The sequence below is a fragment of the Pongo abelii genome, chromosome 5 (genome assembly GCF_028885655.2).
Source record: "Pongo abelii isolate AG06213 chromosome 5, NHGRI_mPonAbe1-v2.0_pri, whole genome shotgun sequence".
NCBI lineage: Eukaryota > Metazoa > Chordata > Mammalia > Primates > Hominidae > Pongo > Pongo abelii.
The window spans coordinates 74,028,454-74,054,163 of NC_071990.2; the positions used below are offsets into that span (position 1 = coordinate 74,028,454).

Below are 25,710 nucleotides of genomic sequence, written 5' to 3' on the forward strand. Positions count from 1 at the left end.
ATCAAATTCATTGATCGTAGGTGGCCACCTGGCGATAAAGACTGCAGGGCCTGAGAAAGTACAAAAGATGACCTTTAGTAGGAGCTCCCAACCCAGAACCACAGGAAATCAAAAAGCCTGCACGGGCGGATCACGAGGTCAGGAGATCGAGAACATCCTGGCTAATAGGGTGAAACCCAGTCTCTACTAAAAATACAAAAAATTAGCCGGGCGTAGTGGCGGGCGCCTGTAGTCCCAGCTACTCCGGAGGCTGAGGCAGGAGAATGGCGCGAACCCGGGAGGCGGAGCTTGCAGTGAGCCGAAATCGCGCCACTGCACTCCAGCCTGGGCGACAGAGCGAGACTCCGTCTCAAAAAAAATAATAATAAATAAATAAAAATAAAAAATAAAAAAAAAAGCCCGCACTAACTAGGAAAGAAAATACGCAACCGGCCATCTGTGAGATCACCCACCTCCCTCACCAGGAAAGTAGCTCCAAACCGCCAATCAGCGGCGACGCTGGACGTAGACGTCCTACGCTGTGATATTAAAGCAAGATGGCCGCCCCCTGCAGATTTTCTTCTGTTGCGTAAGTTTTTTTGGCCGTCACTCGTGTCAGCTTCAAAGTCAGATAGATTTTCTCCCAGCATGTTCTACTTCCGAGGCTGTGGCCGTTGGGTCGCGGCTTCCTTCACCAAGCTACAATTTCCGTTGGCACGGTTGAGCAGTGACAGCACGGCGCCCCGGACTCCGCACTTCGACGTGATAGTCATTGGTGGAGGACATGCCGGGACTGAGGCAGCCACCGCCGCCGCTAGGTGCGGCTCTCGGACTCTGCTCCTCACTCACCGCGTGGACACGATCGGTGAGGAGCGCGGGTGCTGTGGAACTTGGCGTAGGACGCAGGCTGCTTCCTTCCCGCCTCCCCCGGTCTGAAGCGGGGGACCTCTTCCCTCCCTCAAAGCTAGTGAGAATCCTACCTTCTGTGGTTTTAGCCTCGATCAGTGTCTCGCAAGGATCAGGCGGGCCAGGCCAGAACTCTATATTAGTCTATTCTGCGAACCATAGATTATGCTGCTGCTGACAGTCGTCCGTTGTGGGAGGTTGGGGTTCGGGGTCCGTGCCTTGGGAAAGGGAGAAACTTCAAGAATACTCGCTGGTAACTTCTTAGTTCATTGCTGCGTTTACCTTCTACTATGTTACTCCAGATAAAGGGTGAATTAACATTATTAACAATGGTTTATGGCCAGGTGCAGTGGCTCACTTCTTTAATCCCGGCACTTTGGGATGCCCAGGCAGGTGGATCACCTGAGGTCAGGAGTTTGAGACCAGCTTGGCCAACACGGCGAAACCCCGTCTCTACTAAAAATACAAAAATTAGCCGGGCATGGTGGCGGGCGCCTATAATCCCAGCTATTCGGGAGGCTGAGGCAGGAGAATCGCTTGAATCCGGGGGCAGAGGTTGTAGTGAGCCGAGATTGCGCCACTTCACTCCAGCCTGGGCAAAAGAGCAAAACTCCGTCTCAAAATAATGATAATATTAATAAAATTTTAAAAAATCGTTTATTAAACGGTTCTTGTGTTTTTATTTAAAAAAAGATTTTTTTAGAGACAAGGTCTCGCTATGTTGCCCAGGCTGGAGTGCAGTGATTACTCATAGGCACGATCGTTGCACATTACAGGCTCCGCTTTCTGGACTCAAGAACTTTTCTTGCCTCTGCCTAACCAGTAGCTGGGATTTCAGGTGCGCAGTACTCTGCCCAGCCTGATCTTTGTGTTTCTGTCAAGATTTTGTGATGCCCTTTGGAAGAACCATGCTACCTTTTTTTTTTTTTTTAGACGGAGTCTTGCACTGTCACCCAGGCTCAAGTGCAGTGGCACCATCTCGGCTCACTGCAAGCTCCGCCTCCCGGGTTAATGCCATTCTCCTGCCTCAGCCTGCCGAGTAGCTGGGACTACAGGCACCCACCACCACGCCCGGCTAATTTTTTTTTTCTTTGTATTTTTAGTAGAGACGGGGTTTCACCATGTTAGCCAGGATGGTCTCGATCTCCTGACCTTGTGATCCGCCCGCCTCGGCCTCCCAAAGTGCTGGGATTACAGACATGAGCCACCGCGCCCAGCGCCATGCTACCTTTTGCATCCTGTATTCCTTCTGGGTTGTCGTCCCTGGATTTTGTGCTTAGTACTGGACAGTACTTTTTTTGCTCTAATGAGTAATGGTTGGATGGCCATTCTGTAGCATCATGACAGATACTAGCTAAAACATCAACTTGTAAATTATATATGCCTCTGTCTTTCCTCCTTCCTTTTGCTTAGGAGCGAGCAGTAATTAGAATATTTACTTGTTTTGTAAAAGTTGTGAATAAATCACGTATTTATTCCTGAAATTCTTCCTTAAAATGACCATTCAGCTCATAACTGTGAAGAAATATATACTATTAACTGCGGTTTTGTGGGTGGGGGAGAGGAGGCTATATGATTTCCTAAAAGATTATACTTTTCTCATCATACGTTCAAGTGGGTTTTTTTTTTCTTTTCTTTTCTTTTTTTCATTTTTGAGACAGAGTTTTGCTGTTGTTGACCAGGCTAGAATGCAGTGGCGCGATCTTGGCTCACTGCAACCTCCACCTCCCGGGTTCAAGCGATTTCCTGCCTCAGCCTCCCAAGTAGCTGGGATTAGAGGAGCCCACCACCACGCCCAGCTAATTTTTTGTATTTTTAGTAGAGATGGGGTTTCATCATGTTGGCCAGGCTGGTCTCAAACTCCTGACTTCAGGTGATCCACCCGTGTCAGCCTCCCAAAGTGCTGGGATTACAGGCGTGAGCCACCATGCCTGGCCTGTTGTTTATATTTTTAAAAAATAAAGACCTAGTGCTTGCTTTAGCAACAACATAAACTAAAGTTGGAATGATGTAGGGATTAGCATAGCCCCTGCACAAGGATGATGCACAAATTTGTGAAGTGTTCCATATTTTTAAAAAATAATAATAAAGACCTAGGCCAGGGGTGATTACTCACGCTTGTAATCCCAGCATTTGGGGAGCCCAGGAGTCTTCTATTTCAAAGGAAGAAGGAGGAAAATAATCTACCACAGCTGTCATTCCTGTTTTTACAGTAGAGAGACTGAGGTATGTTAGGTAACTTGCCATGATCACAGAGCTCATAAGTGGTAGGTCTAGAAATTGAGCCAGATATCTCTTTCACACACACTCCTCATAATGACACTTCATGCTCATAATCACAGTGCTATCCAGTCTCCCTGTGGAGACCATTAAAACTTTTGGTGGTCTTGGCTGGGCACGGTGGCTCATGCCTGTAATCCCAGCAGTTTGGGAGGCCAAGGCGGGCAGATCACCTGATGTCGGGAGTTCGAGACCAGCCTGACCAACATGGAGAAACCCTGTCTCTATTAAAAATACAAAATTAGCCAGGTGTGGTGGCGTATGCCTGTAATCCCAGCTACTCGGGAGGCTGAGGCAGGAGAATCACTTGAACTCGGGAGGTGGAGGTTGCAGTGAGCTAAGATCGTGCCATTGCACTCCAGCCTGGGCAACAAGAGCGAAACTCTGTCTCAAAAAAAAAAAAAAAGAACAACTTTTGGAGGTCTTGATTCTTGATGTGGTGGCAGTGGATATGTGGATATTGACACAACCTGCCCATCCCTCCACCTCCCATAAAAACTTTTGAGGTAACCACATGGGTTTAGACCTCCAGGTAAGACTGGGTAAATGTAAGGGAAAGGTATAAAATATTGTCTTCACTCGAAAGAAATTTGTAATTTAATTATATTTAATTCTGCAAAATAAGTGCAAAAAGAAAATATCAGATGGCATTTATGGAAGACGTAATTGGTTGTAACTGAACCAGTGCCAAGGGGCTTGTTTTTTCTTTTTTCTTTTTTCTTTTTTTTTTCTTTGAGACGGAGTCTCACTGTTGTCACCCAGGCTGGAGTGTGATGGTGCCATCTCGGCTCACTGCAACCTCAGCCTCCCAGGTTCAAGCAATTCTTTTGCCTCAGCCTCCCAAGTAGCTGGGATTACAGGTGCAAACTGCCACACCTGGCTATTTTTTTGTATTTTAGTAGAGACGGGGTTTCACCGTGTCGCCCAGGGTGGTCTCAAACTCCTGAGCTCCAGCAATCCACCCTCCTTGGCCTCCCAAAGTGCTAGGATTACAGGCGTGAGCCACCACACCCGGCCCTGTTTTTTATTTATTTATCTATTTTTGTCCTTATTTATGTTGAAGGACTAGGGACTTCTTACAAGTGTGCTTTATTTGGTAGATTCCTCTGGTGCTGTATCAAAAAAGAACAAATAAATTTAAAAACCAAGTATACTTGATTTAGAAAGGTTTCATGGGGTAAGAATTACATATTTGAAAGGAAAAGGCAACCTAGTGAAACAGTAAAAATATGCATCAAGGAAGAGATTCAAAAGAAAATTCAGGCCGGGCACAGTGGCTCACGGCTGTAATCCCAGCACTTTGGGAGGCCGAGGTGGGCAGATCACCTGAGGTCAGGAGTTTGAGACCAGTCTGGTCAACATAGTGAAACCCATCTCTACCAAAAATACAAAAATTAGCCGAGCGTGGTGCCGGACACCTGTAATCCCAGCCACTCGGGATGCTGAGGCAGGAGAATCACTTGAACCCAGGAGGCAGAGGTTGCAGTGAGCCGAGATTGTACCACTGCACTCCAGCCTGGGTGACAGAGTGAGACTCCGTCTTAAAAAAAACAAAAGGAAGTTCAGGAAGTGGTTTGTCATCCATGTTGCCCTGGACACTTTTGCATCCCATTGGGTCTTTGGGATTTTCTTTGTAGTATATCTTTCACGTTTTCTATTTTTTATCAGATGATTATAGTCACCTGTATAAATATTTCCTTATTAAGTAGTCACTATGTGCAAGGTGCTCGTATATTTATTTTGTTTATGTCTATTCTCTTTAGGTCAGATGTCATGTAATCCTTCCTTTGGTGGCATCGGAAAGGGACATTTAATGAGGGAAGTAGATGCGTTGGATGGCCTGTGTTCTCGCATCTGTGACCAGTCTGGTGTACATTATAAAGTATTAAACCGGCGTAAGGGACCAGCTGTGTGGGGTCTGAGAGCTCAGATTGATAGGAAACTCTATAAACAGAACATGCAGGTAAGAATAGGGCATGAGCACAGGAAAGATTACAGTGATTGTTTAATTACCATGTTTCAACTGGCATTTTCTTTTGACAGAAAGAAATCTTAAATACACCACTGCTTACTGTTCAGGAGGGAGCTGTAGAAGATCTTATTCTTACAGAACCAGAGCCTGAACACACTGGGAAATGCCGTGTCAGTGGGGTTGTTTTGGGTATGTATTGGTTATAGATGGTGTATGATAACAGCATATCAAATTCCATGTGAGAAATTTATTTTAGAGCAAAGTGTGGAGATATGTTGCTTATTCAAGGAACTTGTTGCATTTTCTCTACCTGGATGAGGAAAACTATATAAATAAATACGTTTCTCTTTTCATCTTGGCATTTATGATGGTCAGTCAAATTCTAGGCTCATCAGTACCATGTTCCATCTTAGTGTAGAACTTTATAATCTGCATATTTATGTCTCCCTGTCTCCCCATCTTTCTATTGTAATTTCTGTTTTTTCTGGTTCGGACTTTAATTTTTTTAAAAATTCATATTTTAACAGCTTATATATATGTTTATGTAAAAGAGTTATGTATGTTTTTTATCAAAATAACTCATGCATATAATTTTTTCTTAAAATTTTAAAAGAGTCTGGGCATGGTGGCTCATGCCTGTAATCCTAGCACTTTAGGAGGCCGAGGTAGGTGGATTGCTTGAGCACCAGAGTTTGAGACCAGCCTCGGCAAGATGGCAAAACCTCATGTCTACAAAAAAATACAAAAATTAGCCGGTGTGGTAGCAGGTGCCTGTAGTCTCAGCTACTCAAGTAGCTGAAGTGGGAGGATTGCTTGAGCCCAGGAGGTTGAGACTTCAGTGAGCTGTGATTATGCCACTGCACTCCAGCCTGGGCAACAGAGTGAGACCCTGTGTCAAAAAAAAAAAAAAAAAATAAGTTTGGGTGTAGTCGCTCACACCTGCAATCCCAACACTTTGGGAGGCCAAGGCAGGCAGATCGCCTGAGGTTGGGAGTTCAAGACCAGCCTGAACAACATGGAGAAACACATCTCTACTAAAAATACAAAATTAGCCAGGTGTGGTGGCGCATGCTTGAAATCCCAGCTACTCAGGAGGCTGAGGCCAGAGAATCACTTGAACCTAGGAGGCGGAGGTTGCGGTGAGCCGAGATCACACCATTGCTCTCCAGCCTGGGCAACAAGAGCGAAACTCTGTCTCTAAATGAATAAATAAATAAATAAATAAATAAATAAATAAGAAAGAAATTTAGAAATTTATGTGGGAAAACAACCATCTTCCTTCCCTGGAGACAGACACTTCAACTTTTTTAGTTGTCACTTATTGTATATACTTCCATATTTCTAAATAGCAGGCTTATGTTTTTACTTCCTAATTTACAGTTCTAGACATTACCTATTAACTTTTTTTTTTTTTTTTTTGAAACGGAGTCTTACTCTGTGTCAGGCTGGAATGCAGTGGTGTGATATCGGCTCACTGCAACCTCCATCTCCCGGGTTCAAGCGATTCTCCTGCCTCAGCCTCCTGAGTAGCTGGGACTACAGGCACGTACCACCATGCCCAGCTAATTTTTGTATCTTTAGTAGAGATGGGGTTTCACCACGTTGGCCGGGATGGTCTCGTTCTCCTGACCTTGTGATCCACCCGCCTTGCCCTCTCAGAGTGCTGGGATTACAGCTGTGAGCCACCGCACCCAGCCATCTGTTAACATTTTTTGAGACAGAGTCTGGCTCTGTTGCCTAGGCTGGAGTGCAGTGGTAACATCTCGGCTCACTGCAACGTTCCCCTCCCAGGTTCAAGCAATTCTCCTGCCTCAGCCTCCCAAGTAGCTGGGATTACAGGCGATTGCCACCATGCCCGGCTAATTTTTTGTATTTTTAGTAGAGACAGGGTTTCACCATGTTGGTCAGGCTGGTCTTGAACTCCTGACCTCAAGGGATACACCTGCCTCAGCGTCTGAAAATGCTGGGATTACAGGCGTGAGCACTGTGCCCAGCCTATTAACTTATTATTATGGTAATTCTCTTTAATGTCCAATTTTCCTTCCCTCTCTCCTTCTGATATAATTATACCATAATTTTTGGTTGATAGTATTTACATTATTGACTAAGTATTGTTTACTGCATGGAAGTGTATTATGTTTGTCCCTTTCATATACTTGGTTTTGCCTTGAGTTAATAATCGCTTTATTTTATTTATTTATTTATTTTGAGACAGAGTCTCGCTCTGTCACCCAGGCTGGAGTGCAGTGGTACGATCTTGGCTCACTGCAACCTCCATCTCCCAGGTTCAAGCAATTCTCCTGCCTCAGCCTCCCGAGTAGCTGGGATTACAGACACCAGCAACCACGCCCAGCTAATTTTTGTGTTTTTAGTGGAGACAGGGTTTTACCATGTTGGCCAGGCTGGTCTCGAACTCCTGACCTCAAGTGATCCACCTACCTCCACCTCCCAAAGTGCTGGTGTTACAGGCGTGAGCCACCACACCTGGCCTTCTCCAGAGTTTTTAGTTGTGTTTATGTGTTTGGGCTGCTCTCTTTCATGTACACAACTTCCTTTAAGTATCTAGCAAACTTTGGTTTTCTGTTTACTTCTTTACGTTTTTGGTTTTGGAGACAGGGTCTTACTCTGTCACCCAGGTTGGAGTGCAGTGGCACTATGATCGCTCACTGTAGCCTCCACCTCCCAGAGGTGATCCTCCCACCTCAACCTCCCAAGTAGCTGGGACTATAGGTGTACACCACCACACCCAGCTTATTTTCAATTTTTTTGGAGACGTGGGATCTCCCTATGTTGCCTCCCTGTGTTGCCTAGACTGGTCTTGAACTCCTAGGCTCAAGTGATCCTCCCACCTCAACCACCCAAAGTGTTGGGATTACAGGCATGAGCTGCCATGCCCAGCCTGTTACATTTTTAAATGAGGCACTAGGTCGGGCATGGTGGCTCACGCCTGTAATCCCAGCACTTTGGGAGGCTGAGGCGGGCAGATCACCTGAGGTCAGGAGTTCGAGACTAGCCTGGCCAACGTGGTGAACCTGTCTCTACTAAAAATACAAAAATTAGCTGGGCGTGGTGGCATGCACCTGTAATCCCAGCTACTCAGGAGGCTGAGGCAAGAGAATCGCTTGAACCCAGGAGGCGGAGGTTGCAGTGAGCCGAGATCGTGCCACTGCACTCCAGCCTGGGCGACAAGAGTGAGACTCCATGTCTAAATAAATAAATAAGGCACTAAAACACTGACTGGAAGATTTGTGTGTGCACAGTTAATTTTATTGCCTGGCTGATTCTGGTGGTGATTAAGACTTGAACTGCCGGACGTGGTGGCTCACACCTGTAATCCCAGCACTTTAGGAGGCCGAGGTGGGTGGATCACCTGAGGCTGGGAATTCGAGACCAGCCTGACCAACACGGAGAAACCCCGTCTCTACTAAAAATACAAAATTACCCAGGTGTGGTGGCACATGCCTGTAATCCCAGCCACTTGGGAGGCTGAGGCAGGAGAACCACTTGAACCCTGGAGGTGCGGGTTGTGGTAAGCCATGATAGTGCCACTGCACTCCAGCCTGGTAACGAGCGAAACTCCATCTCAAAAAAAAAAGAAAAGATTTGAACCAGTCTTTTGGTTTGGTGAATTCTCAAATATCAATGTCTGTTAGTTCTCAGAAGAATCAATTTTCCACCTAAGAGAATAATATGGCTGCCCACTAGCGTTCTGGGAACAAAATGGTAAGAGAGGCTGTGCCAGGGAGTGTCATCTTTTATTTTATTTTATTTTATTTATTTATTTATTTATTTTTATTTTATTTATTTATTTATTTTTGAGACAGAGTCTCACTGTGTAGCCCAGGCTGGAGTGCAATGGCGCGATCTCGGCTTACTGCAACCTCTGCCCACCAGGTTCAAGCGATTCTCCTGCCTCAGCCTCTCGAGTAGCTGGGACTACAGGCGCGTGCCACCATGCCTGGCTAATTTTTTGTATTTTTAGTAGAGATGGGGTTTCACCGTGTTAGCCAGTATGGTCTCAATCTCCTGACCTTGTGGTCCGCCCACCTCGGCCTCCTGTGGTGGGATTACAGGCTGGGATTACAGTGCTGGGATTACCGGCATGAGCCACCACGCGTGGCCCAGGAGTGTCATCTTTTAAAATACATATCTTAATTCCCATTTTCATTTTTATTATAGATTTATTAATTTTCTTGATTGGGAAATACATACTTAGGGCCAACAACTTAAAGGCTACAAAAAGCATATAGAGTGAAAAGATAGTCTGTCTTAGCTGGGCATTATGGGCATTATGTGATTATGGCTCACACCTGTAATCCCAGCACTTTGGGAGGCTGAGGCAGGTGGATCACCTGAGGTCAGGAGTTTGAGACCAGTCTGGCCAACATGGCGAAACTCATCTCTACTAAAAATACAAAAATTAGCCAGGCATGATGGCTCACGCCTGTAGTCCCAGCTACTCAGGAGGCTGAGGCAGGAGAATCACTTGAACCTGGGAGATGGAGGTTGCAGTGAGCCGAGATCTTGCTACTGCACTTCAGCCTGGGTGAGAGAGCAAGAGTCTGTCTCAATAGAAAAAAAAAAAGATAGTCTGTCTCCTTCACTTTGTCCCCTCAACCAGCCAGTTTTCTTTCTCAGGAGCATTTGCTTTGTTAATCTGTTGTGTGGTCTTTCTACCTAGGCATATGTACATGTCTTCATGCATATGTATACATATTTTTTGTTGTTTTCACAAAATTGTAGCATATTATACACACTGTTCCTCTGTACTTTTTTTTTTTTTTTTTAAAAACTTAATCTGTGTTTGCTTTGCTTTTGGAGGCCATGCTTTTTTTTTTTTTAAGTTTGTGGGTTTGTTCCGATGGTTACCTTAAAAGCTATGATTTTATATATAATATAATATGCTCACTGACTTCCCTCAAGTAACAATTACTAAATTAGTTTTACATTCATTTGCTTTTCTCCCCCGACTTACTTTATTTTCCAGATTTAATGGTTATATTGTTTTTATTGGTATTTACCTTTATACCCTTAAATTGTTTATTTTTTTTATTTTTGAGACAAGTTCTCACCCTATTGCTTAGGCTGGAGTGCAGTGGCATGATCACAGCTCACTGTAGCCTCGACCACCTGGACCCAAGTGATCTTCCTGCCTCAGCCTCCTGTGTAGCTGGGACCACAGGCATGTGTCCCCACCCCTGGCTAATTTGTTATTTTTTTTTTTGTAGAGATGGGGGTCTCACTATGTTGCCAGGACTGGTCTTGAACCCTGGGGCTCCAGTGATCTTCCTGCCCCAGTCTCTCAAAGTGTTCGTATTATAGTCATGAGCCACTGAGCCTGGCCGATTTAATTTAATATCTTTAAATGCTATTTTCTGATCCTGTCCATATTTTATAGGCCCAACAATAACAATTTTTTTGTGGTAAAATATACAAACCATAAAATGTACCATTTTAACCCTTTTTAAGTGTACAATTCAGTGCTATTAAGGACGTTGACAGTGTTGTGCACCCATCACCACCAACGGTCTCTTGAACTTTTTCATCATCCCAAATTAAAATTCTGTACCCATTAAACAAAAAGTCCCCATTACCTGAAGAATAAACCTCCATTTTACTGTAAGGTAGAGCTATCTGAGGACAGAACCTTAATGTGTAAATTTCAGCTGTTTCTTTCATTTTCTGGCCCAAGTTTCATTTCTACATTCCTCCTCAGTTCTTATTCTCAGTTCTCTAATTTCTGAGCCTTTGCAGGGCAAATTAGTTCATTCTTATTGATATATCTTCTCTTCAGTTATTAATACTTAAGTTATAGCTATCTCCCCTCTGCTAGATGAGTTACCATTCTTCCAACCACTTTCTGTCTTTCAAAAATATATTGAAATTTCTCATCTTCTGACTGGTTGTTTTTCATTACTTGTCCTTTTGGTTTTATACCTTTTTTATTCCCCTATTTAATTTTCTTTGAGTTTTAGAAGGGAGAAGAAATGTGAGGTTGTATGCCATATTTATCCTGAAGTCTAAAATTAATTAATTTTTTAAATTAATTGAGACTAACTTTTTAGTGTTGATATGATTTTAGGTACATGTGAATTGGTGATAACACATTGTATTCTCCCTCCTAGATTGCTTAGATTGAGATTGATAACATATTAGCCTTCTTACTCATTTAAAATTCTTTGGGGTAGGGGAAATGGGAAGATATTGCTCAAAGGTTACACATTTTCAGCTGTAAGTTGAATAAGTTCTAGCAATCTAGTGAGCAGTATGGTAACTGTAGTTAATAATAATGTATGATATACTTGAAATTTGCTAAGAGAGTAGATTGTAAGTGTTCTCACCACACAAACAAAACGTGTAACTATGTGAGGTGATGGTTATATTAATTAGCTTGATTATGGGTATTATCACAGAAGGTATACTTGTATCAAAACACCATGTTGCATACTCTATAAATATGTACAGTTTTTTATATGTCTGTTATATGTCGATAAGGCTTGAAAAAACAAAAATATTAAAAAAGATTCTCAAGTTTCTAAAGACTGATAGTTTTTCTGTGGTTGTAATGTAAAATAGTCACATTCCATTTTGATCCATGGTAACAATTTAAAAAATGACTTTAGGCTGGGCACGGTGGCTCACGCCTGTAAGTAATCCCAGCGCTTTGGGAGGCAGAGGTGGGTGGATCACCTGAGGTCGGGAATTCAAGACCAGCCTGACCAACATGGAGAAACCCCATCTCTACTAAAAATATAAAACTAGCTGAGCGTGGTGGCGCATGCCTGTAATCTCAGCTACTCGGGAGGCTGAGGCAGAATTGCTTGAACCTGGGGGGCGGAGGTTGCAGTGAGCGGAGATTGCACCACTGCCCTCCAGCCTGGCGATAGAGTCAGACTTCATCTCAGATAAATACATAGATAGATAGATAGATAGATAGATAGATAGATAGATAAGATAGATAGATAATGACTTTATTCTTTTTTCTTGTTATTTAGTGGATGGAAGCACAGTATATGCAGAGAGTGTGATTCTGACTACTGGGACATTTCTGAGAGGCATAATTGTAATCGGATTGGAGACGCATCCAGCAGGACGTTTAGGGGATCAGCCTTCTATAGGATTGGCTCAGACACTGGAGAAGTTAGGGTTTGTGGTGGGAAGGTTGAAGACTGGGACTCCACCCCGAATTGCCAAAGAGTCCATTAATTTCAGTATTCTAAACAAGCATACACCGGACAATCCATCCATACCATTCAGCTTTACCAATGAGACAGTATGGATTAAGGTAAGATACTTTATGAAAACCTGGCTTACAGCTGGTATTGGCTATTTACAGCAGGAAGTATTGTAACTTTTTTTTTTTTTTTTTGGCAGCAGTTCACTTTATAGCACTATTGCTTATAGTGCAAAGAAGTGATTTTTTTTTTTTTTTTTTTTTTTTGAGATAAGGTCTCACCTTGTCACCCAGGCTGGAGTGCAGTGGTACAATTATGGGTCACTACAGCCTTGACTTCCTGGGCTCAAGTGATCCTCCCACCTCAACCCCCTTGAGTAGCTGAGACCATAGGCATGAGCCATTGTGCCTGGCTTTTTAAAATTTTTTTGAGAAATGGGGTTTCACTGTGTTGCCCAGGCTGGTCTCAAACTCCTGGGCTCAAAGGATCCACCCGCTCTTGGCCTCCCAAAGTGCTGGGATTGCAGGTGTAAACCACCGAACCCAGCCAAAGAAGTAATCCTTTTTTTTTTTTGAGGTGGAGACCTGGTCTGTCATCCAGACTGGAGAGCAGTGGCACGATCTCAGCTCACTGCAACCTCTGCCTCCTGGGTTCAAGCAGTTCTTCTGCCTCAGCCTCCCTAGTATACAGGCGCGCGCCACCACACCCGGCTAATTTTTATATTTTTAATAGAGACAGGGTTTCACCATATTGGCCAGGCTGGTCTCGAACTCCTGACCTCATGATCCACCCACTTTAGCCTGTCAAAGGACTGGGATTATAGGCGTCAGCCACTGCACTCAGCCTAAAGAAGTAATCTCTAAAAGGGATTAGCTAACTTGGCTAATTGGGTATTTCCCCATAAATCGTAAATTTCTTTTTTTTTTTTTTTTTTTTTTTTTTTTGAGACAGTCTCACTCTGTCGCCCTGCTGGAGTGCAATGGCGAAATCTTGGCGCACTGCAACTTCCGCATCCTGAGTTCAAGCGATTCTCCCACCTCAGCCTCCCTAGTAGCTGGGATTTCAAGCACCCGCCATCATGCCTGGCTAATTTTTATAGTTTTGTAGAGACGGGGTTTCACCATGTTGGCCAGGCTGGTTTTGAACTCCTGACCTCAGGTGATCCGCCTGCCTCAACCTTCCAAAGTGCTGGTGCTGGGATTACAGGTGTGAGCCACTGCACCCGACTTTTTTTTTTTTTTTTTTTCTTTTTTTGAGACGGAGTTTCGCCATTGTTGCCCTGGCTGGAGTGCAATGGCGCAATCTCAGCTTACTGCAGCCTCCGCCTCCCGGGTTCAAGCAATTCTCCTGCCTTAGCCTCCTGAGTAGCTGGGATTACAGGCTCCTGCCACCACACTGGCTAGTTTTTGTATTTTTAATAGAGATGGTGTTTCGCCATGTTGGCCAGGCTGGTCTCAAACTCCTTACCTTAGGTGATCCACCCTTCTCAGCCTCCCAAAGTGCTAGCATTACAGGCATGAGCCACCGTGCCTGGCAAATCTTAAATTTCATTACTTTTATAACCTTACATATTTTGTAAATTAAGCTTTTATTTAAAAAAATTTTTTTCATTTATTATTATTTTTAATAGAGACAGGGTCTTGCCATATTGCCCAGGCTGGTCTCGTACTCCTGAGCTCAAGCCATCCGCCCATCTCAGCCTCTCAAAGTGCTGAAATTACAGGCATGAGCCACCGTGCCTGGTCAAATGGGCATTTTTTGTTTTGTTTTGTTTTGCTTTTTGAGATGGAGATTCAGTCTTGTTGCCCAGCCCGTGGTGCAATGGCACGATCTCAGCTCACTGCAGCCTCCGCCCCCTGGGTTCAAGCAATTCTCCTGCCTCGGCCTCCCTAGTAGTTGGGATTACAGGTGCCCACCGCCATGCCCAGCTAATTTGTTTTTGTATTTTTAGTAGAGACAGGGTTTCACCATGTTGATCAGGCTGGTCTTGAACTCTCTTTTTTTTTTTTTTTGAGATGGCATTTCACTCTTGTTGCCCAGGCTGGAGTACAACAGCGCGATCTCAGCTCACTGCAACGTCCACCTCCCGGGTTCAAGCAATTCTCCCGCCTCAGCCTCTTGAGTAGCTGGGATTACAGGCATGTGCCACCACACCCAGCTAATTTTGTATTTTTAGTAAATGGGGTTTCTCAATGTTGGTCAGGCTAGTCACGAACTCCCAACCTCAGGTGATCCTCCCGCCTCGGCCTCCCAAAGTGTGAGCCACCACACCCAACTGAGCCACCGCACCCAACTGGTCTCAAACTCTTGACCTCAGGTGATCCACCTTCAGCCTCCCAAAATGCTGGGATTATAGGCGTGAGCCACCATGCCGGGCCTAAATTAAGCTTTTGAAACAATATCAGGTGGTGCTGCTGGAAAGGCAGCTGCCCCCTTGCCCATCACACAGTGCATTTTTGTGGAGAACCTGACACTGAACCATTCTTAGACGACCTGCTTCTGGGGTGGGGTTTCAGACATAGCAGAGCAACTACCTCGCTGCGATCTGTTGAAAGTTAACCCTCGGCTGGGCGCGGTGGCTCATGCCTGTAATCCCAACAGTTTGGGAGGCCGAGGCGGGTGGATCACTTGAGGTCAGGAGTTCAAGACCAGTCTGGCCAACATGGTGAAACTCCATCCCTACTAAAAAAAAAAAATTAGCCAGGCATGGTGGCTCATGCCTGTAATCCCAGCTACTCGGGAGGCTGAGGCAGGAAAATTGCTCGAACCTGGGAGGCGGAGGTTGCAGTTAGCTGTGATTGTGCCACTGCACTCCAGCCTCCAGCCTGGGCAACAGAGCAAGACTCCATCTCAAAAAAAAGAAGAAAAAGAAAGTTAACCCTCAACACATATAAATGATTTTATTTTAAAAAGACAGAGAAAAACAAAAAGTAAGCAACATCGAGAAAAAGTTGTAAGACTTTTCTCGATGTAAGAGTTTTTTTACAACAAACTCCTATAAACCATTGAAAGTCAGTCACTGTTAATATTTTACCATATTTATCTCTATAGATATATCAATTTATGTCCATATTTACTGTGTAATATGGTAATATACACATTTATTCTTATTCTTTTTTTTCTGGAATATTTGGGAGTAAATTGCAGAGATGATGAGCTCTTACCTTAAGCCTATATCTCAACTAAGCACAGAGGCATCCTTTTATATAACCCTTATGCAATGATGAAATTCAGAGTACGATGCAGGGACAGTAAAATTTAAATTTTTTTTTTTTTTTTTTTTTGAGACGGAGTTTCACACTATCCCCCAGGCTGGAGTACAGTGGTGCAATCTCGGCTTACTGCAATCTCACCTTCTGGGTTCAATCAGTTCTCATGCCTCAGCCTCCTCAGTAGCCGGGATTACAGGCACCCGCCAACACGCCTGACTAATTTTTGTATTTTTAGTAGACACAGGGTTTCACCATGTTGGGCAGGCTGGTTTTGAACTCCTGTTCTCAAATGATCTGCCCGCCTTGGCCTCCCAAAGTGTTAGGATTACAGGCATGAGCCACTGCGCCTGACTAAAAAATTTTTTTAAAGACAGAAAAGAGTCCGGGCGCAGTGGCTCATGCCTGTAATCCTAGCACTTTGGGAGGCCGAGGCAGGTGGATCACTTGAGGTCAGGAGTTCAAGACCAGCCTGGCCAATATGGTTAAACCCCACCTCTACTAAAAATACAAAAATTAGCTGGGCGTGGTGGCATGTGCCTGTAATCCCAGCTACTCAGGAGGCTGAGGCATGAGAATCGCTTGAACCAGGGATGGGGAGGTTGCAGTGAGCCGAGATTGTGCCACTGCACTCCAGCCTGGGCAACAGCAAGACTATGTCTCAAAAAAAAAAAAAAAAAAAAAAATCAGAGAATTTAACGCTGATACAGTGCTATTATCTAACATAAAGTCCATAGTCACATTTTGCTAATTGGTAAATATTGTCCAAAGCAGCTTTTTTTTTTTTTTTTTTTGAGATAGGATCTCACTGTGTTGCCCAGGCTGGAGTGCAGTGGTGCAGTCTCGGCTCACTGTAACCTCCGTCTCCCAGGCTCAGATGATCCTTCTACCTCAGCCTCCCAAGTAGCTGCGACCACAGGTGCTCGCCACCAAGCCTGGCTACTTTTTGTATTTTTTGTAGCGATGAGTTTTTGCAGTGTCACCCAGGCTGGTCTCAAACTCATGGACCGAAGGGATCTGCCTGCCTTGGGCCCCCAAAGTGCTGGGATTACAAGTATGAGCCACCAAGCCTAGCCCAAAACAACCTTTTTATTCCCAATCAAGGGTCATGCATTGTGTTTAATTGTCATTTCTCTTTAAAGTATTTTATCTGGAACAGTTCGTCAATCTTTAATGATGCCAACATTTTTGAAGTGTAGAGGCCACTTTTACCTATCTTTTGAGTTTTAAAAAAATGTGGCTTGGCATGCTGGCTCACGCCTGTAATCCCAGCACTTTGGGAGGCCGAGGCAGGTGGATCACAAGGTCAAAAGATTGAGACCATCCTGGCCAACATGGTGAAACCCCGTCTCTACTAAAAATACAAAAATTAGCTGGGTATGGTGGCATGCCCCTGTAGTCCCAGCTACTTGGGAGGCTGAGGCAGAATTGCTTGAACCCGGGAGGCAGAGGTTGCAGTGAGCAGAGACGATGCCACTGCACTCCAGCCTGGTGACAGAGCAAGACTCTGTCTCAAAAAAAAAAAGTATATTGTGTGTGTTTAAGATTGAGGATGAAGAATTGGCCAGGCACAGTGACTCTCACGTGTAATACCAGCACTTTGGGAGGCCAAGGTAGGAGGATCACTTAAGCCTAGCAGTTCAAGACCAGCCTGGGCAACATAATGAGACCCTGTCTGTACAAAAAAAAAAGAATTGATGGTCCTAGTTTCTGGTGAGTGTTATCCTGATGTATGGCTTCAAATATTCTGTTACTTTGAGCAAGATACTTTTATATATTTGCTTTGGTAGTATGCAAATTATGATAACCCTTCTTTTTTGAGACAGAGTCTTGCCCAGGCTGGAGTGCAATGGTAATGGCGCAAGCTTGGCTCACTGCAACCTCCACCCCCTGGGTTCAAGCAATTCTCCTGCCTCAGCCTCCCAAGTAGCTGGGATTACAGGCACCTGCCACCATGCCTGGCTAATTTTTTGTATTTTTTTAGTAGAGACGGAGTTTTACCATGTTGACCAGGCTGTTCTCAAACTCCTGACCTCAGGTGATCCAACCTGCCTTGGCCTCCCAAAGTGCTGGGATTACAGGCGTGAGCCACGGCGCCCAGCCCAAACAAAGCAAGGAGTCCCTGGGTGGGCACAAAAACACTTTTTTTTTCCTTTTTTTTTTTTTTTGAGACGGAATCTCGCCCTGTTGTCCAGGCTGGAGTGCAATGGTGCAATCTCAGCTCACTGCAACCTCTGCCTCCCAGGTTCAAGCGATTCTCTTGCCTCAGCCTTCCGAGTAGCTGGGATTACAGGCACCCGCCACCATGCCCAGCTAATTTTTGTATTTTTAGTAGAGACAGGATTTCACCATGTTGGCCAGGCTGGTCTCAAACTTCTGACCTCGTGCTCCACCCGCCTTGGCCTCCCAAAGTGTTGGTATTACAGGTGTGAGCCACTTGCGCTTGGCAATAACTTTTTTAAAAAAGTAACCATGGCCAGGCACGGTGGCTCACACCTGTAATCCCAGCACTTTGGGAGGCTGAGGCAGGTGGATCGCCTGAGGTCAAGAGTTCGAGACCAGCCTGGCCAACATAGTGAAACCCCGTCTCTACTGAAAATACAAAAATTAGTGGGGTGTAGTGGCGTGAACCTGTAATCCCAGCTACTCAGGAGGCTGAGGCAGGCAGAATCGCTTAAACCTGGGAGGTGGAGGTTGCAGTGAACTGAGATTGTACCATTGCACTCCAGCCTGGGTGACGGGGTGAGACTCCATCTCAAAAAAAAAAAAAAAGAAAGTAACCACAAGATTATTATTATACCCAGCAAAACAAAATTTCTGGGCTGGGCGCAGTGGCTCACAGTGGCTGTCAGCCCTTTGGGAGGCCAAGTTGGGAGGATCACTTGAGGCCAGGAGATTGAGACCAGCCTAGGTAACATAGTGAGACCCTGTCTGTACAAAAAATTTAAAAATTAGCTTGGCATGGTGGCTTTCACTTGTAGTCCCTGCTACTGCGGAGGCTGAGGTAGGGGGATTGCTTGAGTCCAGAAATTGAATGCTGCAATGAGCTATGATCAAGCCACTGCACTCCAGTCTAGGTGACAGAATGAGACCTTGTTTCTAAAAAAAAAAAAAAACACAACATAATTTCCTAACATCATCTTGCACTCAGTATTCAGTTTTCTCTATTTGCCTCAAAAATGTTTTTTACAGTTGTTTTATTTGAACCAGGAACCTTATTGATGATATGTTTTGTTGATGACTGTTGTGATACCTCAGTTCTGGTTTTCTTAGTTTAAAAGAGTTTAAACAGGAGACACACAGCAAAAGAAGTGCAGCATAGAGTAATTTATTGCAAAAGAAAAATAATATTTTAAAAGTTAGTTGCATAATAGACAGTACACCCTGAGAGTGAGAATTCAGGGTGGAGTGCTCATTAAGAATGAGAAAGCAAATACTGGCACTAAGGAGACTCCCTATATGGGAGTTTTACATACTTATTAATAGGAGGTAGAAAGAGTTGTTACTTGTAAGCATGTTCTAGGTGGTCTTCTGGGTGCACAAGTGTAGTAAGTAGCTGTACATGCTTGTTCATATATCACATGTCTCATTAGCATCTTAAACCTCCACCCACGGGTGTGTCTTTTACTATTAAAACGAGTAAAGGGTCAGTTTGAGGACAAGTAAAATCAAAGTGCACATGCTCTCTATAGGGCAAAGTCCCTACTGAAGATAGCATTGCTTGAATGAGCTCAATTACAATGTGAATACTGAGGTTTAGTATGCTAATTGTATGGTCACCATGGTTGCTGCCTCCTGAGAACGTGGTTACTTCTTTGACTACCTATCCTGCCTTAGCTTTATAACAGCCTCCCTCCTTTTTTTCTCTTTTAAGCATTACATATGGAAGAAATTGAGTCATTTGTTCTCTAAAATTTCCCTCATTCTTCATTTGTCTGATTGTACCCCTCTGATGACTTAATTATGTTCCTCTAAACTATTTCCTTTAAACTACTGGTTACGGCCGGGCATGGTGACTCATGCCTGTAATCCCAGCACTTGGGGAGGCAGAGGCAGGCGGATCACCTGAGGTCAGGAGTTTGAGACCAGCTTGGCCAACATGGTGAAACTCTGTCTCTACCAAAAATACAAAAATTAGCCGAACGTAGTGATGCATGCCTGTTATCCCAGCTACTTGGGAGGCTGAGGCAGGAGAATCGCTTGAACCCGGGACACGGAGGTTGGAGTGAGCTGAGATCGCGCTACTGCCCTCCAGCCTGGGCAACAGAGTGAGACTCTGTCTCAAAAAATAAAAACATTAAAAAAAAAATTAAACTGCTAGTTAGATTTAGAGGTTTGCTTAAATTTAACTTCATCTTTTGGGATGTTTATTTTTGGCAAGAATACTTCATAAGTAATACTAGGCATTATGCACAAGTTTAGTGTCTATTAAAGTCAGTACATATCATGTGGAATTTATTTGGATAAGAGAGAAACTAGTAGATAAGCAAATCAGTATTGCATCTGGTTACTGTTTTTTAGCCAGAAGATCAGCTGCCATGTTACTTGACTCACACCAACCCTAGAGTGGATGAGATTGTCCTTAAGAACCTTCACCTTAATAGTCATGTTAAAGAAACGACAAGAGGACCTCGGTAAGGACAAAATGTCAGTGCTCAGTTACTTTAAGGAATGATGTCAATCCTCTTTTGTTCATTTCAAGTTTATTTAAATGTTCTATTCTAGATACTGTCCCTCCATTGAATCAAAAGTTCTGCGTTTTCCAAACCGTCTACATCAGGTTTGGTTGGAACCTGAAGGAATGGATTCTGACCTTATCTACCCACAGGGGTTATCTATGACGCTACCAGCTGAGTTACAAGAGAAAATGATCACATGCATCAGAGGCTTGGAGAAAGCTAAAGTGATTCAGCCAGGTAAAGAGGATCACAAGTGCCCTTCAATATAAGATGAGCATTGTTTTCATGGTCAGTGAGGAAGCCTTAGCTACAGTCATTGTTGCTCAGAACCTCAGAAGATAAAGCCCAACACCTATACATTTTAAATAGTCTGTTTTTTGTTTGTTTGTTTTGAGACGGAGTTTTGCTCTTGTTGCCCAGGATGGAGTGCAATGGTGCGATCTCGGCTCACCACAACCTCCCCCTGCCAGGTTCGTGATTCTTCTGCCTCAGCCTCCTGAGTAGCTGGGATTACAGGCATGCATCACCATGCTCCGCTAATTTTGTATTTTTAGTAGAGACAGGGTTTCTCCATGTTGGTCAGGCTGGTCTCAAACTCCCGACCTCAGGTGATCCGCCTGCCTTGGCCCCCCAAAGTGCTGAGATTACAGGTGTGAGCCACTGCTCCTGACCTAAATAGTCTGTTTTTAAAGGGTATTTAAGGGTAATGCTTGCATCTCTATCTTGAGCAAATCCAGCTCTGTATTTACTTATTTAATGTCTTTATTCTTTGGTCAGGTTACGGTGTTCAGTATGATTACTTAGATCCCCGTCAGATCACTCCTTCCCTGGAGACTCATTTGGTTCAACGACTCTTCTTTGCTGGACAGATCAATGGCACCACTGGTTATGAGGAAGCTGCAGCTCAAGTAAGAAGTTAAGATGTTAATGTAAACTGAAAGGGACTATTTAACTGGTATTTCTCCTTTTAATGTCTGTTGTGTTAACTATGTAGATCTTAGATACAATTCATACTAATAGAAGACAATTTCTGTTTCAGGGTGTTTGGAGATGGCTTTTGTAGATAATAGGATTTTTTTTTTTTTTTTTTTTTGAGACAGAGTCTTGCTCTCTTGCCAGGTGGGAGTGCAGTGATATGATCTCCCGGGTTCAAGCGATCCTCCTGCCTCAGCCCTCCCTAGTAGCTGGGACTGCAGGCATGCACCACAACACCCAGCTAATTTTTGCATTTTTAGTGGAGATATGGTTTCACTGTGTTGGCCAGGCTGGTCTCAAACTCCTGACCTCAGGTGATCCACCTGCCTTGGCTTCCCAAAGTGCTGGGATTACAGGTGTGAACCACCTTGCCCAGCCAATAATAGGATTATTAAAACACTATGGCTTTATTACTCTTTTCTGAGCTCCTGTGTGATATCATATTTTGATTAGATGTATTGCTTCTGAAGTTTAAAATTTATTTTAATATACTTCATTAGAAATTATTATATTATTATTCCTTGTAAGTCAGAAATTATTTTATTTTTATTTGCAAGTGGGAAAAGGCTGCAAATAGAGAAAAGGCTATTTGCACTCTGGGAGGCTGAGTAGAGAGAATTGCTTGAGCCAGGAGTTCGAGACCAGCCTGAGTAACGTAGTGAGACCCCCATCTCTACAAAAATATGTAAAAATTAGCCAGGTGTGATGGCATGTGCCTATAGTCCCAGCTACTTGGGAGGATGAGGTGGGAGGATTGCTTAAACTCAGGAAGTCGAGGCTGCAGTGAGCCAAGATTATGCCACTACACTCCAGCCTAGGTGACAGAGGAAGACCCTGTCTCTGGATAAAAAAAAGATTAGTCCCCGCAGAGTGCAGCTTATCAGGAAGATTAGATAGATATCTCTGAAAACAATGAATCATAGCCTTCTAAAGTGATATATTACCCATATTCTATTTCTGAATATGGATCACATTTTCTACCTCTATTGTATCCCTTAGGGGCAATACTTGCTTTCTTCCTGTCCCATGCCATTGTTTCCGGGTAGTGTTCTGAATGGGACAGCCATTTGTTTAGTTCATGATGGCCTTTTAAACATTTCAGTGCTCTTGCAGGGTGTGATAGCTGGAATCAACGCCAGTCTTCGGGTCAGTCGCAAGCCTCCCTTTGTGGTTAGCCGAACAGAAGGTTACATAGGAGTCTTGATTGATGACCTCACTACTCTGGGCACCAGTGAACCATACCGCATGTTTACCAGCCGAGTAGAGTTCCGTTTGTCACTGCGCCCTGATAATGCTGACAGCCGGCTCACACTGCGAGGTAACTCTTTCCTGAGTCTTGCAATCCAGCCAGGCATGGTGGCTCACACCTATAATCCAGGCAATTTGAGAGACCAAGGCAAGAGGATCACTTGAGGCCAGGAGTTTAGGACTAGCCTGGGCAACATAGTGAGACCCTGTCTCTACAAAAAAATTTGCTTTAAAAACCACACTTCTCATTATATTCTCTTTCTCCCTTCCCTAGGGTATAAAGACGCTGGCTGTGTGTCCCAGCAACGATATGAAAGAGCTTGTTGGATGAAGTCTTCTTTAGAAGAAGGCATTTCTGTGTTGAAATCTATTGAGTTTTCGAGCTCTAAATGGAAAAAATTAATCCCAGAGGCTTCTATAAGTACTAGTAGAAGTCTGCCTGTCAGGTATGCATTTTTAATATAGACCTTTCTCACTTTTTATAGAAAAATAAGATCATAAGATCATTTCATAGAGACATTACCTATGTGTTCCTACCTACACATTTCAAATGAATGTAGCTTGTTTTGGCTTCTTTTCAAAATCCTTTAGCTGTAACTCATCTGTTTTCTTTTTTTGAGATGGAGTCTCGCTCTTTCACCCAGGCCAGACTGCAGTGGCGCGATCTCAGTTCACTGCAAGCTCCGCCTCCTGGGTTCGCGCCATTCTCCTGCCTCAGCCCCCCTGAGTAGCTGGGACTACAGGCGCCTACCACCGCGCCCGGCTAATTTTTTGTAGTTTTTAGTAGAGACAGGGTTTCACCGTGTTAGCCAGGATGGTCTCGATCTCCTGACCTCGTGATCCACCCACCTCGGCCTCCCAAAGTGCTGGGATTACAGGCATGAGCCACTGCGCCCAGCCTAACTCATCTGTTTTCTAAGTATTAAAAAGTATATGGCTGGATGCAGTGGCTCACACCTATAATCCCAGCATTTTGGGAGGCCGAGGCAGTCGGATCACTTGAGTTCAGGAGTTTGAGACCCGCCTGGCCAATGTGGCAAAATCCCATCTCTACTAAAAATACAAAAATTAGCCAGGCATGGTAGTGCACACCTGTAATCCCAGCTACTTGGGAGGTTGAGGCAGGAGAATCACTTGAACCTGGGAGGCAGAGGTTGCAGTGAGCCAAGATCACGCCTCTGCACTCCAGCCTGGGTGACAGAGTGAGACCCTGTCTCAAAGAAAAGAAAAAAATCACATATATATATTCTAAATTATTATTTTTATTTTTTATATGATTTCTCTGTGGCTCCCGTTGAGTTCTTTTGGCTTTCATAAGATTTAGAAGGCTCAAACCAAGAAAAGTAGTTATCTGCTTTCTTTTCTAGGCTTGGAGCAATGTGGAAATGATCTTATCTTGTCCGTGAGCTATAGCAAGGAAACTCCTTTGTTTTTAGTTTTTTTTTGAGACGGAGTTTCACTCTCGTTGCTCAGGCTGGAGTGCAATGATGCGATCTCGGCTCATCGCAACCTCCCAGCTTCTGGGTTCAAGTGATTCTCCTGCCTCAGCCTCCCAAGTAGCTGGGATTATAGGCATGTGCCACCATGCTCGGCTAATTTTGTATTTTTAGTAGAGATGGGGTTTCTCCACGTTGGTCAGGCTGATCACAAACTCCCAACCTCAGGTGATCCCCCTGCCTCGGCCTCCCAAAGTGCTGGGATTATAGGCGTCAGCCACCGCGTCCTGCGGTTGAAACTGCTTTGATAAATAAAGCAGAGTGTTACAAATTCTCTGGACTTACTTGAAGAGTCCCTTGCTACATCTTAGGGTTTTTTGTCCTTTTCTGTCCATCATTCTAGTTATATGGCCTCTGAGTTTAAAATACATTAATATAGAGCATTTTTGCTCCAGAGGTATATTCCTGAGGATCTTACATAATTCGAAATCTGTATATTTTACCCTTGATTTTTCCTATTTGAAAAAATTTAAACTAATTAGAATGAGAGAAGATCCCCAGAAGGCATAAATCTGCAATCATTGTAGCTTAGAAGTACATTATGCACATTATGGTGGCATTGATCATGGGGCTGTGTCTCCAGTATATTTTCCCCCTTTTTAAATCCCCATTTTCCTTATGATTTTTTTTTTCAACTTAAAGATATAACCATTTTAATGTTCTTCATTATCTCTAATCTTTTCAAGTGTTCCTTCCTTAATTGCAATCTGGCATATGTCCTTGTTTGGATTTTGTTTCATCAGGATGTTTTATCTTTTCTAACTTCTGTTCCTGAGTTTTCAGTGTCTTTTTTTTTTTTTTTTTTTTTGAGATGGGAGTCTCGCTGTGTCACCCAGGCTGGAGTGCAGTGGCACGATCTCGGCTCACTGCAACCTCTGCCTCCCAGGTTCATGAGATTCTCCTGCCTTAGCCTCCCAAGTAGTTGGGATTACAGGTGCCTGCCACCACACCTGGCTGATATATTTTTTTTTTTTTTTGAGATGGAGTCTCACTCTGTCAGGAGCGCAGTGGCACGATCTTGGCTCACTGCAACCTCTGCCTCCCGGGTTCAAGCAATTCTCCTGCCTCAGCCACCTGAGTAGCTAGGATTACAGGCGTGCACCACCACACCCGGCTAATTTTTATATTTTTAGTAGAGACAGGGTTTCACCATGTTGGCCAGGCTGGTCTCGAACTCTTGACCTCAAGTGATCCACCTGCCTTGGCCTCTCAAAGTGCTGGGATTACAGGCATGAGCCACCATGCCTGGCCCAAGTTTTTATTTTCATGAGGGTTTCCCAAAGCACTAGCACCAGCAATGAAACAGATTTTTAATAATTGTAACAGCAGGTTTTGAAGAATTTGTGTAATCATCCTTCATATCAGGGGATCTCATTCGTAGAAATGACAGCCTTATTCACAAATAAGGATGGTGGATATCTTTGTCCATTCAGACTGCTATAACAAAACACCTTAGACTGGATAATTTATAAACAACAGTAATTTATTGCTGACAGTTTTGGAGACTGAAGTCCAAGATCAAGGCACCAGCAGATTAGGTGTCTGGTGAGGGCTTGCTGTTTGCTTCCAAGATGGTGCCTTCTTGCTGTGTTCTCACATAGCAAAAGTGCAAAAAGCTCCCCAACCCTCTTTTATAGGGGCACTAATCCCACTTATGAGCACCAGAACCCTCACGCCCTAATCACCTCCTAAGGCCCCCACCTCTAAAAACTGTCATATTGAGCATTAGATTCCAACATAAGAATTTAAGGGGGGGATACCACCAACATTCAGACTATAGCAGTGGATATA

General features: G+C 44.0%; 2 protein-coding genes and 1 non-coding gene across 12 annotated transcripts in view; 2 read left to right on the plus strand and 1 right to left on the minus strand.

Annotated features, from left to right (window-relative positions):
* Window positions 1-1,276, minus strand: part of CGAS (cyclic GMP-AMP synthase) — a 42,871-nt gene extending 41,595 nt beyond the window's left edge. The window contains exon 1 of one of the 4 annotated variants that reach the window (XM_063725252.1): window positions 453-838. In XM_063725252.1, the coding sequence (XP_063581322.1) occupies window positions 453-629 (177 nt within the window). In that variant the 5' untranslated portion in view covers window positions 630-838. Of the gene's footprint in view, window positions 1-452 lie in introns of all 4 variants that reach the window. The other 3 variants (XM_054557754.2, XM_002817062.6, XM_054557753.2) reach the window with 3 other exon arrangements.
* MTO1 (mitochondrial tRNA translation optimization 1) overlaps window positions 508-25,710 on the plus strand; it is a 41,702-nt gene continuing 16,499 nt past the window's right edge. For 2 of the 7 annotated variants that reach the window (XM_024248007.3, XM_054557046.2), the window contains exons 1-10: window positions 628-844; window positions 4,929-5,128; window positions 5,209-5,326; window positions 12,133-12,422; window positions 20,043-20,155; window positions 20,247-20,437; window positions 20,596-20,670; window positions 20,978-21,108; window positions 22,289-22,493; window positions 22,698-22,869. In XM_024248007.3, coding sequence (XP_024103775.1) covers window positions 628-844; window positions 4,929-5,128; window positions 5,209-5,326; window positions 12,133-12,422; window positions 20,043-20,155; window positions 20,247-20,437; window positions 20,596-20,670; window positions 20,978-21,108; window positions 22,289-22,493; window positions 22,698-22,869 — 1,712 coding nt within the window. Of the gene's footprint in view, window positions 1,139-4,928; window positions 5,129-5,208; window positions 5,327-12,132; window positions 12,423-20,042; window positions 20,156-20,246; window positions 20,438-20,595; window positions 20,671-20,977; window positions 21,109-22,288; window positions 22,494-22,697; window positions 22,870-25,710 lie in introns of all 7 variants that reach the window. The other 5 variants (XM_054557044.2, XM_024248006.3, NM_001135517.1 and 2 more) reach the window with 5 other exon arrangements.
* On the plus strand, window positions 2,857-2,959 carry LOC112133999 (U6 spliceosomal RNA). Its single transcript, XR_002915594.1, has one exon. It is a non-coding gene; the product is annotated as a U6 spliceosomal RNA (small nuclear RNA).